The 12,728-nt window shown below is 40.5% G+C and overlaps 1 protein-coding gene across 4 annotated transcripts in view; it reads left to right on the top strand.

Annotated features, from left to right (window-relative positions):
* numbl (NUMB like endocytic adaptor protein) overlaps window positions 1–12,728 on the top strand; it is a 70,161-nt gene that overhangs the window by 30,491 nt on the left and 26,942 nt on the right. The window contains exon 1 of one of the 4 annotated variants that reach the window (XM_082501869.1): window positions 3,121–3,222. The exons of 1 other annotated variant lie outside the window; for it this stretch is intronic. Coding sequence is in view for 2 of the 3 variants with exons in the window: in XM_082501866.1 (XP_082357992.1) it covers window positions 11,536–11,726 (191 nt within the window). In the remaining variant the exon portion in view is untranslated. Of the gene's footprint in view, window positions 1–3,120; window positions 3,223–5,096; window positions 5,285–11,421; window positions 11,727–12,728 lie in introns of those variants that run through there. 2 more of the 4 variants (XM_082501867.1, XM_082501866.1) reach the window with 2 other exon arrangements.

Genomic DNA, 12,728 nt, shown 5'->3' with positions numbered 1-12,728 from the left:
CGTGCCAGAGGGCTTACTTATTGTGATGAGGAAGTGTGTGTGTTACCCACCTGGCTGGTGAGCTCATCTTGTTTCATAACTACACAGCAGTTATAATAAGCTTATGCTAGTTAGGTCTGCCCCGTAGACAGATATACACACTGAGACAGATGAAGAAGCGTACAGTGCGATACAGTAGAGCACTACAGTTAGAATATTATAGATATATTATGTAGCACACCTTTCTCACTCTTTTGTCTTCTGTGGCTTTGTCTTCATCGCCACATATTTTTAGATCCTTTTCTTTTCTCACCCTCCTCTTCTCTCCAGCTCTGCAGCTTTCTCCTGAAGGAATGAAAGAGAAATGAGAGGAGGACGGCGAGTTAATAATGATCAAAACAATAGAATAAAAAATGTTGGGAAGAGATCAAAATTAAACAGCGAGAGAGATCTTAACCTTACCGCCGTTGTTCATAGTAAGCCTGCATTGCATCACCTTTAACAGGTGTAGTCGCGTCCGTTTTTTTTTTTCTTCTGACACCAAATAATTGCTGGAGCAGAATTTAATATGACAGTGTAGATAAACAAAATGATTGCCTGTGGCATTTTGTTTCTTTTTCTAAATGTCACAGTTTTTGCTGTGCACCTTTTTTAACAAGGCAAGCAGCTTATCTTGCAACAACAACGTGTTGAATTTGCACGCCTTTATAATGTGAAATTCAAATATTGGCCTTTTTCAGGTTAAGCCATATTAGTGGTAACAGTTTTTGGAAGAAGTGTTAGAAATTTCAAGGCTACTTGAAACCTTTTGTTGTCTTTGTTTTGTCCCTGGTCTGTAATCAATCCTTATCTAAATGTGAGGGTTTTTTTTATTAGCACAAAATGTGACTTAGCATCATAAGACAGTGGGTAAAACGGTAACAATTGTATGTGTTGCATGCTGCTTGTGTTGAATGAGATTAGTGGATTAGATGCGATTGTTTATGGTGCTTTGCTGATCTTTGCTTCAGCTGCATAGCATATTTACACATTTGTTTGCGGTCTTGTCTAATGAAAGAACAGTAAGACAAGTTTACCCGTGGGAGCATTTAAGGAAGAGTCACAGTGTTGTTAGGCCTGTCACCGTTTCACTGTAATTGTTTTCAGCTCAAAGTGGATTTATTATTTGTGGATATTTTATGTGATGGATGCTGCCATAGCATTAGCACACAAAAACAGGGATGTGAATGTACATCATGTTATGTATATTATATTCAAGGAAAGCCTGAACGTGTTAGCTGTCGACTACAGTGTGATTTTTGTCCCGTCTTCCTCTGTTCATCCCCAACTGATTGTGTCTGAAGGCTGTGCCTCCCTGAGCCTGGCTCTGCTGGAGGTTTCTTCCTGTTAAAAGGGAGTTTTTCCTTTCCCCAGTCACCAAGTGTTGCTCAAAATGCTTGCTCGTTTGATCGTTGGGGATTCTCTTTAATATTGTAGCATCTTTAGCTTAAAATATAAAGCGTCTTGAGGCGACTGAGTTGCGAGTTGGTGCTGTATAAATAAAATTGAACTGAATTGTCTGTTGTCGTGATGGAAGTGGTCTCCTGTAGGATGACGGTGCCTCCATCTATAGAGCTCAAGGGGGTCAATGAATGGTTTGAGCTATGGCATAGAAACAGTTTTAGCAGTGTGTGAGCTAGAAAGGTTTTGAAAACAAGGCAAAGGCTTTGCCCACAGCTAAAATGACTGGATGGTGTTGGTCTTTCAGATGAATAAAGAAATACGGAAATAAAAGTCCATGTGAAGGAACCTAATGTAAGATACAGCATGAAAGGTGATGTGTTGATCGTTCCAAGCTGGGAGCCATAAATGCCCAGAGTGCCGTATCTAAAACAGACACGTGTAACACCAGAGCACAAACGGAGCGTTTTGATCCCTCTCAGTCTCATCTATCGCTGATCTCTGGCTCTGGGTGTTGGAGGGTAAACAGCTTAGAGGATGATCTGGCATCATGGAAGCCTGGGAATGTGTGAAAAGAGAGAGAAGAGCCTCAGGCTACAACTACAGCCTAAAACAAAGACTTAAAAGTCTGGCTCCAGTTGCAAGTCACACCTTGACTTATATTAGAAGGCATCTCAAATCCTTGTGATCAGATTCAGCTTCCTGACAGATATTTGATTTTATCCACCTGGAAACAGCGCTAAACCTCTGATACAGTTGAGCATACTGGTTGTTGTCTTGTAGCCTCTAAATTTCTGGGTGTAGGCTAGAAGACATTAGGTGGGTAAGAAGAAGCAAATCATCTGTGACTGACAAGACCGTCATAGTCCACAGTGTACATTCATACTACACAGTCCAACAGTCCTGTTTGACTCAATGACCCCAGCCCTCGCCGCCCAACATATTAAATTAATTATTTATTTATTGTTTAATCCCCAAACTTCTGTCAGTCCTCTTACAGTAGCTGTGCCTCTCTATCTATGCACTGCTGCCTTTGTTTCCCACAGACCCAACAGTCATCTTCATTTAGTGTATGACATTCAGCCTAACTCTTTAAGTCGCCCAGCCCTTGCTCTTCTGTATCCCCAGTTTTAGTAGCTATGCAAAATGAAAACAGCCCTGCTGCAAAGCACTGCGTTGTAAGGCGTGTGTTGGTTAAAAAAAAAAAGTGATTAACAAATAATATCCCCGGCATTTGGTTTGAGATAATGATTCACAAGTTTGAGAGCTTATCAGCAGCCAAAAGTCTGCACAGCATTATAGAATTATGATCGGGGATTTACTGATTTGGAAAGTTATTTCAGCATCAGTAATGTGATCCTTCATAGAAACCATTGTGTGGTAAACCGCTGAAATGTGGTGTTCAATATATAGTCTAACTGCCACAGATACTGGCTGGCTCGCTGATGTTGCAAACATCTTTTTTTTTTTTTTTTTACCAGAGTACACTGAACAAGCAAACCTTTTCGTCATTGCAGCCGTAACCTGGTCCAACCTCTAACATCTGCCCTTCATTACAGAGGAGCTCCACCAGTTTCATGCATTGGAGTCTGTTTAGCTTTGGGGACGTCATATGTGGAAAAATATTGTATAAAGCCACGAGTGACTCGGGATGGAGAAGAAATAGGATTAACTTTGATAACATTGCTTAAGTCATCAAAAAACTTTGGGTTAGAAAGAAATTGATACCAGACCTCTGTGGAAAACTCTTCATCTTTGATGTAGACCAGAAGTTCTAGCAGCACCTGACTCACTAAGAAAACTGTAAGTAGTTGAGTTTCTTTGAAATAGCTGAAAGTAGAAGAAGAATGTACAGAATATTTACTATATATTAAAGATCGACATTGCTGTTGTGTTGTCACTTATAAGTTTGTAGAGTACTATTTTGTGGCCAGCTGGAAGCATTTTGACCTTCACCCTTAAGCATACTCTGCTTCATTATAATCTCTTTTTACTCTAAATAGAAACATAGTTTACGTATTTTTATGCAAACATTATGTTGTCTTGAAGAAAACTTTAAACTTGTGATTAAGACTACAACCTCATTAGGAAGACGTTTACTGAAGGAAAAAAGTATGTTAATTTTCCCATAGATTGTTTATAACCGTTTTATTGCATCAATAAAGCCGGACTTACCCCCTTCTTGTCCCAGGAAAGTATGCCGGTGTGTATTTCCTTTAAATACAGCATATGGCGTGAAAAAATCATTTTGATCCTTCATCTTGAGACTAACAACATAATAAAGCATTTGCAAGTTGAGAAAGCACCTATTTTGTGCTTTAGCTTTGAACACTATGGGCCAAATGTGGCAAACATAGGATGAGTGCAAAAAAAAAATATATACAGCTCATGTATGTTGTTAATTTTACTGGTGTTGTTTTCTAAAATTGTGTGCAGTCAGTTCATTTCAATATCAAATGCAAACAAATATTTGCTATGAAATTGCCCACTAATGTTAGTAAGTGAGTTTTTGCAAGCTTCATATATTGTGACTTGAGATAGGACTCCTCCCACAAACGCATATGGAATACATGTCTTTTTTTTAAAATTTTGCTTTAAACACTAAAACCAATACATTAGTAAACCTTTCTTCTCTTGCATCACCGTGAAAATGTTTACATTTTTATCCTGATTAACTAAACTTTCTAAGTCCAATGTAAGTGTGCATATGATAAGCTTCGTTTATGGTACTCTTTAAGAGTCACTCTGTGTAACTGACTGCTCTAAATTTGATGCACAGTTCTATATAAAGGTGACCTTAACAGCATATACTCTGGCTTCACATGACCCACAAACCTCCCAAAAATGCCAAACCTTGTGTCAGAACTGTAACAGTGCTTCTAAAATGAATTGCCGTATGGACAAGTTCTCACTGAAACACACTGTCTTAACATTCAAAACAGAAACACATCAGTGTTTCCTGATCCACATGTTTCTCCGGCTTTGCCAGTAAACGTGTGCTGGGGAGTGGCTTGTGCGTTTCATCACTTTGCAAAGGGAGTTGAGGCTATCCCTAATCATCTGATGGGTACCCTGCCTGTTGTACAGCTGTGGCCTATACCCTTCGACATCCAGTGCTGGAAAAACACGTGTCCAATAAAGACCCCTGTGGAAGCATACTATCAGGCTGGGTTCCAGTGCGCACACCCTCTCCTGATCCAGCTCCAGTGTCTTGTCCCCAGGCTCCAGCCCCAGTTCTCGCCCTCTCCCCCAGTGCACTCTTGACCAGTGCGCCCAGAGCAGATGGGGAGCAAAGAAAACTGTGTCACCACCCGCCATGTCTCGCTTAATCACCCCTCCCTTTTCCTTTTTCTCATTCCTCTCCCTCTCTTTCCATCCTCCCACTCTCTTCTTTCCTCACTCTCAGGATTTGGAGCGTCAAACATTGATTTGTCTTTATTTTTAGAACAGCTGTGAGCATACGTGTGTGTGTGCTGTATTTGTTTGTCCGCGTCTGTATGCCAGACGCTCATCCGTACCGTAGGTCGTGGGTAGTTTGATTGGTGTTTGGGTGCGCGGCGGCACACGAGTGTGAGAATGTGTTGCCGCTTTTTTTCTCCAAGTTAATCCCTTAAGAAGAGGTGTGGTTCTCTGTCTCTCTCTCTCTCTCACTCCCCTCACTGCGCACTCGCCTCCACTCTGTCCCTCACTCTGAGCGCAATATCATCACATGCTCTCTAGCTCCTCTCGTCCTCTCATGTTTTCCTTGTTGCTGCCAGTCTGAGGGACGTCTTTCTCTCAGCTTGCCATCTCTCTGCATCTTCTCTCACTTGCTGTTGTTTGAAATGAGTTCCTGGGGCGAGATGGGGGAGGCCATTGAACTCAGGTGAGTCAGATACAGTGTAGGGGATGTGGTCCAACCTCGGGAAGGAACTGATTGATGGTATTCGGCGTACATGTGCGTTTTTGCTTTGCAGGGTATCTGTGAATACGTTTCACATTATTTTTCCTGCTTATGTGTGTAATCGTGTATCTGGGTACATTCTGGATTCTAACTGGGTCAGCTGTTACTGTAGCAATCAGCACCTTGGACTGTTTTTCCTCAGCCTCACCTTGTTTTGTGTTCATCAGCTTGACCCTGACCCAGCTCTGTAGAGGTCAGCAATGGATCTGTGTTTTTTCACAGCAGAGACAACTGTGTTTGCTGTTGTTGTTGTGTTTTTTGGCTATGGTTGTGTTTTCCGTCACTGCTAAACTGATAATAGGTCTAGTCTACCCTGCATCCACAGGGCTCATAGCGGCTAATAGCCTTAGCAGATGCATTAGCCCCCATGCCCATATGGAAGAGATTAAACCTGCTAAATTGATAGAAACGCCCAACATTTTATTTTTATTTGCACAGCGTTAGTGCCGGCACATAATTTCTGTGCACATATAGATCTGAGCATGCTCAGAAGTTCATGCATGGACACCTGCCATATACCCTTTGCCCAGAGCAAGATTTGTGTTAAATTTCCTCCCAAATTCAGCGCCTCTTCTCAGTTTCTCACTCCCATTCTCTCCCTGTCCTCATGATTAGATAATTGTGAGGCCAGCTCTCATGAATGTTGAGAACAAGGCATAAGAGTGAGAATGCCGCAAGTGACAGAGACCTGTGTGATGAGTGAAATGAGGACAAATTGAGGTGAGACACTCAACGTGAGGGTGATAACAAGAGGATGGGTGTGAAAGTGAAACTCAGGAGTGCTAACAAAGAAAAGAGCAGGGAGTGGATGTGAGGAAGAAGCTGGGGCAAAGCAGAATCATTCTGGAGAAAATGTACATTTGCTCCCTTTGTCTTTGGAAGAAGCAGGAGAGGAGAAAATATGGAGAGGATGACAGGGTTAAAAAGAAAGAAAGAAATAACAGACGTGAATGTGAATGCTTCACAGATGCCGCAGTGTTTATTAGACACAGGTTAAAACTCAAAGACTATAAGGTTAATTCTGCTTTTACTGCGAGAGTTCAGAGTGTGTGAATGCAGCCAGAGCCACGCCAGGTCATTTGGCATTGTTCACTGACACAGGAGTCTGACGTATATTCTGCACAATTCAAGCACAAGGGTGGAGCTGGTAAGACCCTGAGACATTACGGCAGCAGTTCTTGCAAAAGTTATTTGGCTCGCTAGTGTTTGACTGATTTCCAGTTGTGCAAAATCTTTTGGTTCACAAAATCTGTCACTGCACTGTGAACACTAAACATTAACTTGTGTCGTATGTGAATTTAAGAAGGTAGGAAAACTTATGGACTTTGGGTTTAACATCTTGCGTGCAATTTGCCGAAGCCCCTGGGAGCAACTAAACTAATACTTACCTCTTCCTTAGTGAGAAGACAATAAACAGTCCTTTGGGTGTGTGGTTTTAGCTGCAGTACCTGAAAAGAATCTGCCATTCCTAGCTAGTGAGCTAGCACCGGCAACATCACTGATCCCTGGTACTTGCAGAGCACTTCATGTGCTGGGAAAACACTTATGGACTCAAAATATCGAGTGTAAGTAGTGTAGAAGCATGCTATTTAAAACACAGCATTAGGTCAAAGACTTTCATTGAGTTGCAGATTTGTATGCAATATGTCTCCTGCCTGCAGTATCTGCTGGTTATTCTACGATTTCCTTGGTTTGTAGATTTATTCGCTGACCCTAGAGATGAAAGTGGGCCGCGCACTTTGCTGTCACATCACAAGTGTAGTACAACCGATAAGCTGACCTGTGGCTCTGGCCTGAACTGATAGCAGGGAATACAAAGTGGAAACACAGCATGACAATATGATACTGGAGCATATTGACTAGACTGCTCCACTTCACGCCTGGGTGCGCTGTGTTTAGATTAGCATACACACACACACACACACACACACACACACACACACACACACACACACACACACACACACACATACTTTTTCTGTTACTGTTACAGACACACCCCAGGCGCACAATCGTGACCACGCTTTTGGTACAGATGGAGACGCACAAAGATGCACTCATATAAGGTCATATAGAAGCACGCAGACAGGAACAAATACACATAAAGCTAGCCTGGTTTCTTTGCCTGCTGTTCCAAGGGCAGAAGGGGATTTGGATATTGTTATGTTAATCTGCCTCTCTTTTGTGCCTTGGAACCCATTCAGACACACACGCGCGCGCACACACACACACACACAGGTATGACAAGATTCAAGTATACACAGAAGGGTACTGGTACAAAAAAAAGGGGAGAGGAGGCAAGTCGCCTTGTACAAACACACACGCCAACACTGATATAGATAGTCCTCTCTCCAGGCTTAACTTGGGTGGGTGGGAATTGAAACAGAAACAGGAGGGGCAGGGACACAGCTTTGTGATTAGCCTGGAGGAAGAGGATAATAGGTGTGGGAGCTGCGTGTGCGTCTCCTGGTGATGAGGAGGAGGTGTATGTGTATGTGCGTGCCTGAATGTACACGCACGTGCTTCTCTACGGCTTCGCACTCCCTCTGCAAAGGTAACAGAATGTAATTTAAAGTTTCCCAGTTCAACCCTATTTGCAGAAAGCAGTGGGAAGCAGGTAATTTTAATTTCAGGATGTTTATTTTTTTCTGACCTCCTCACCCACGACATCGATTGTTCCCCCACTTTTGTTCCTGCTTTATTATATAGCGGCAATGAAATTTGTTTTTCTTTCAGGGGAAGATTACATTTTCTTCCACTGACTTTATCTGATCTCAGACTTATTAGATTTTTGGCTTGAATAGGCGAACTGGGAACAGAAGAAAAATGGCATGTACATTTGAAAACTTTGTTTTCAAAATCAGAATCAGAATACTTTATTAATCTTTGAGGAAATTATGCATTTTTGTGTTTGCTTGCGGTTATGAGTAGTAGTAATAGGTAAACTGGGGGTAAGGAACTTCCCTTAAGAGTAGTGCATATTTAAATTGTTAGCATAACACAAAATAGTATATGTTACCATTATTTTGGCAGTGCTGTTACATATCATGCATCATGGAATCTTTGTAACACATTGTTTTTAAAAGGGTTTGTTTAAAGGGTTTCAATAATGTCCAATTCCTAAATCTATTTAACAAATGTAAATATATATATATATATATATATATATATATATGTATATATGTGTGTGTATATATATATATTTATACACACACACATATATATATATATATATATATATATATATATATATATATATATATATATATATATATATATATGTATATGTATATATATATATATGTATATATGTGTGTATATATATATATATATATATATTTAAAAAAAGGCGTGCAAGTGTAAAATAGCGTTAGCATAGAATTCAAGCTAACTAGCTAAATTTAGCTAATGCTACTTGGTGTAACACCTATTAGCTGTTGTATGTTTTACTTTCTTAGAACTCATTAGTGGTATGATAACCACTGATTACAACACCACAATACTTACAAAATGGGGACAGTAAAATGTGTTTTACCTTGTCAGAGAAAACTCTGGAATGCTGCTTCCTGCTTCTATTCCTTTTCATAGTTCTCACAGAAATTTCACTCGAAGTAGGGGTGGGCGATATATCGAATATACTCAATGCCTCCCGAGTTTTTCCATGTTGTTAAAATGGCTCTATCGTAACCATCAGGTATTAATTGTCAGGAAAATATTAAGCTGTTAAGCATGCAATTCACTGTGAGTTTTTTTTTTCTCCCACACACTGTGAATGCATCATTAATAGCCCCCTCCCAACTGGAATTTTTTGCTGCCTGGAGCACTGCACTGATCATGCGTATTTATATACTACAAATGGGAAAACAGGCAAGAGTTGGAAGTTTCAGACAAGCGTAGATGTCGAACAAAATGCGAAAGCAAAACATGTCATAAATTTCAGTTTGTTTTAGTTTTTGTCATGAATTATAGCTCATATTTTTTGTTGCTATAATCTTTTGTTTGTCGTCATTTTTGATGGTAGTACTGATTAGCATCTTTAGCTCACTGTCTGAAGGACAGCTCACCCGTCAGGCGTTAGTCTGTCTGTCTGCAATTCATAAGAATTGCTACTCCTCCTAGAGTATTGGTCAGATTTTAGTGAAACTTGCAGACCACGATCACCTAATGGATCTTCATTGAAACTGTGCTCAGTGACAACGTTCACATTCGTTATTTTATGGGCAATAACCTGTGAATTGAGCTACACTGATATCAGATTTATAAAAGCAACAAATGGTCATATTTTTTCACATTCCTTCTAGCAACATTATATTATATATTAAAAAAACTATCTGCCCAAAATGCTGACTTTTATTAATTGAATTCCATGTAAATTTTTAATGTAATTTTGTTTGATACGTAGAAGTGGCCAAAGGAAATTTACTTTATCGATATACATTCAGTTTATAACGAGCACATCTTCCTTAAAGATCAAAGATTTAAATAAATTAAGCTTTGCTTTTAAATATTTCAGTTTCATTTTACTTTTATTTTTTAACATTTTTTTGAGAGTAAAAAATTATTCCTTAAGTGTACCTACGTACCGCTTTGCTGTCTGTGACCTGGTAACATAGGAAGGTTGCTAAAGTCTATTGAAAGAAACACAAGCATGTGGACCATCGTATTTGGAGGAGAAAACAATGGTTAGAGGTCAAATACCTGGCCACAGATTTGACTGTAAACATCCATTATAGCTAGCTATACTTGGTTTGACTTTCATCGATTGCAGCTGTGGCACCTGTGTGCAGGTAGACTGTATGATTGATGTAGCTAATGTGATGTTGGTTTGAGGACTACTGTTTTGAAGCCTTCAATAACACACTTTTTTCCTGTCTGTGTCTTTTCTTAATGAAACTTTGATAACCTGCTTTATCATCAGTTTTACTCTAAGTAGGATCATAATTCACTGAAGTGGAAGCCGTGTTGTATCAAAGAAAACTAGCACAAGTTGACATGATGAAGTTCATGAGGTCATCTGTCAAAGGAGAAGTAGCGTAATTTGCTCTTTGTTACAGTCTCAGTGGCAGCCGGTGAAGTCGTCCCTGCTCATAATTAGGCTACGTCCACACTAATGCGTTTTCTCTCCGTTTTGGCCTCCCGTACACACGGAGACGGCGTATTCCCCGAAGGAAAACGCAGCGTTTTCAAAATGCTCTCGAAAACACATACATTTGAACACGGTGCTTTTGCGTCGCAGTGTGGACAGTGAAAACGGAGACTTTCGAAATCGATGATGCATGTTAGTCATATGATGCAGTCATGTGACCAATTAAAAATAGCGGAGGGCATTATACAGCCGTTGTTTTGTTTGCGTTCAGTTTTGACAGCCCTATTAAAGATTAATATCAGTCTGTACATGCTTCAGATAGCTTTTCTTCAAATTCTTTAATTCCCACTCGCTTTTGCGACTTTGTGCTTTTGTGTTACTCGCAGCAGCAACTCCACCTCATTGTTAGTCCATTTAAAAAACTCGGTGCTTTTCCCCGACATTTTGCCGCGACGTTTCAAAGAGCTGGAAAGTAAACAAACGGCAGACAGAAATGAGGCAGGCCGAATCTTCTTGCATTTCACACATGCGCAGTACTGGAACGTAAGCGCTTTCGATCGTTTCAATGTGGACGCACAACTCTGTGAAAATGACTGAAAACGCTAGTGTGGACGCGGAGCGTTTTTTTTAGACGAAAACGCCGTTTTCAAATCTATCCGGGCTAGTGTAGACATAGCCTTTGGAAGGCATTACTTTTCACAACTGGCGCTTATGTGTTCGCATTGTTTTTCTGTGCAGTGAAAGACCTAGCGTCGACCTGACGTGTAGCTACATTTCTTGGGAGGTGCACGTCAGGTTGCGGTGTAGGGTTAAAATCGGGTTCTGTTTAGCAGAAGTATAGTTCATGTGTAACTTTCTGGCATATTGCCTCAATGTGAGAAATTAGTTTCAGTAAATCAGTTTAGATGAAAGAAAAATGAAAGAACTGATCCTGGGTCAGCTGGTTGAGTCACCTCCATCTACTACAAGTGCTTACCATCCCGATGAGAACCTGTTTCTCATGCTCTAATCACCCTTTGCTGCAATAGTGCCCTAAATTGTCACTTTGTTTTGAGTCACAGAGGGCCATTCAATTGCATTAACCAGGATGAGCATTCACTGTCTCGCTTTCACACGCACACTTGTGCACACTCTGTACATAATTATATTGGGACAGCTTTCAATAAGGTCTCAAACTGCCCAGAACCCCCCTAAAAGATCATGTTGCATTAGAGGGTCAGAGGAAGGACAGGGTGTGTTTGTACGTCTACCAGTCGGAGTCAATCCAATTGGTGTCTGGTAAGCGTATCGACTTTATAACACACCACGCAAGCACACACTCACTCACACACTCTCACTCTTGCCTTCATATAATTCATCGAAGTTGTTCTCCACAGAGAAGTCATGGCTTATAGACTGCAGTGACAATTACAACATAATCAATATGGCCGAGATGATGGGTGGGGCGGAGCTAATTGCTGTAGCGATAACTGTTAGTTGTCGCTTGAAAATATGACTGATCTGTTATAGAAGGGGATACAGTAACCAGTATTGGATGTTTAGAGCTGATCCAGCTTTTTTAAGGGATTTAAGAATTGTATCTAAAATGATATACTGCAGGCCTTCTGATATATCCACACATTTCTATCACATTTGCAATTTTCATGTTGAGTCAAATCCACTGAGAAAAGACTTGACCATGTGATTTCCTTTCACAAATTTTTTTTTTTTAAATAAATCCAGTTATTCAGAGTTTATATGCTGGTGGGTATTGAATTATTTGCTGACAATGAAGTTAGACAGAGGTAGGATCTCTTCCCAGGCACAGTTTTCTCTTTCTTTGTTAGATTTTGTAAAATAATTAACCCTGCTCACAGTGCAGGTACACACTGAGGGGAATCTAAAGGCATGGGAATTGACTTCATAAATAATGCATTTTGAAGAGGAGAAAATCATTCAAGGACATGCCTGTACACTATATTACATGGTGTTATGAGCAGTATTAAGCAGGAGTACAGTGTGAGAAGCAGTGCATTAAAGAAAACTACTATGGATTGCGGATTGGCCCTGAATTTCAATGACTGAGAGATCTATGAACCCACTTTCTTTTTAAGACTTGGGCCTGGTTTATGGAGCAAACTGAGGCACGTGTGTGTGTGTGTGTGTGTGTGTGTGTGTGTGTGTGTGTGTGTGTGTGTGTGTGTGTGTGTGTGTGGAGGAGAGAAACAGTGAGAGGGAGATAGAGATGGAGACAATAGCCACAGTGGGTGCCAGGCTGATGGTTTAACACATGGCTCTGCT

This window comes from Aulonocara stuartgranti, assembly GCF_965226115.1.
Source record: "Aulonocara stuartgranti genome assembly, chromosome: 14".
Taxonomy (NCBI): Eukaryota; Metazoa; Chordata; class Actinopteri; order Cichliformes; family Cichlidae; genus Aulonocara; species Aulonocara stuartgranti.
The sequence above is the reverse complement of the archived record's forward strand: the minus strand, read 5'-3'. Positions and strand labels throughout refer to the sequence as shown.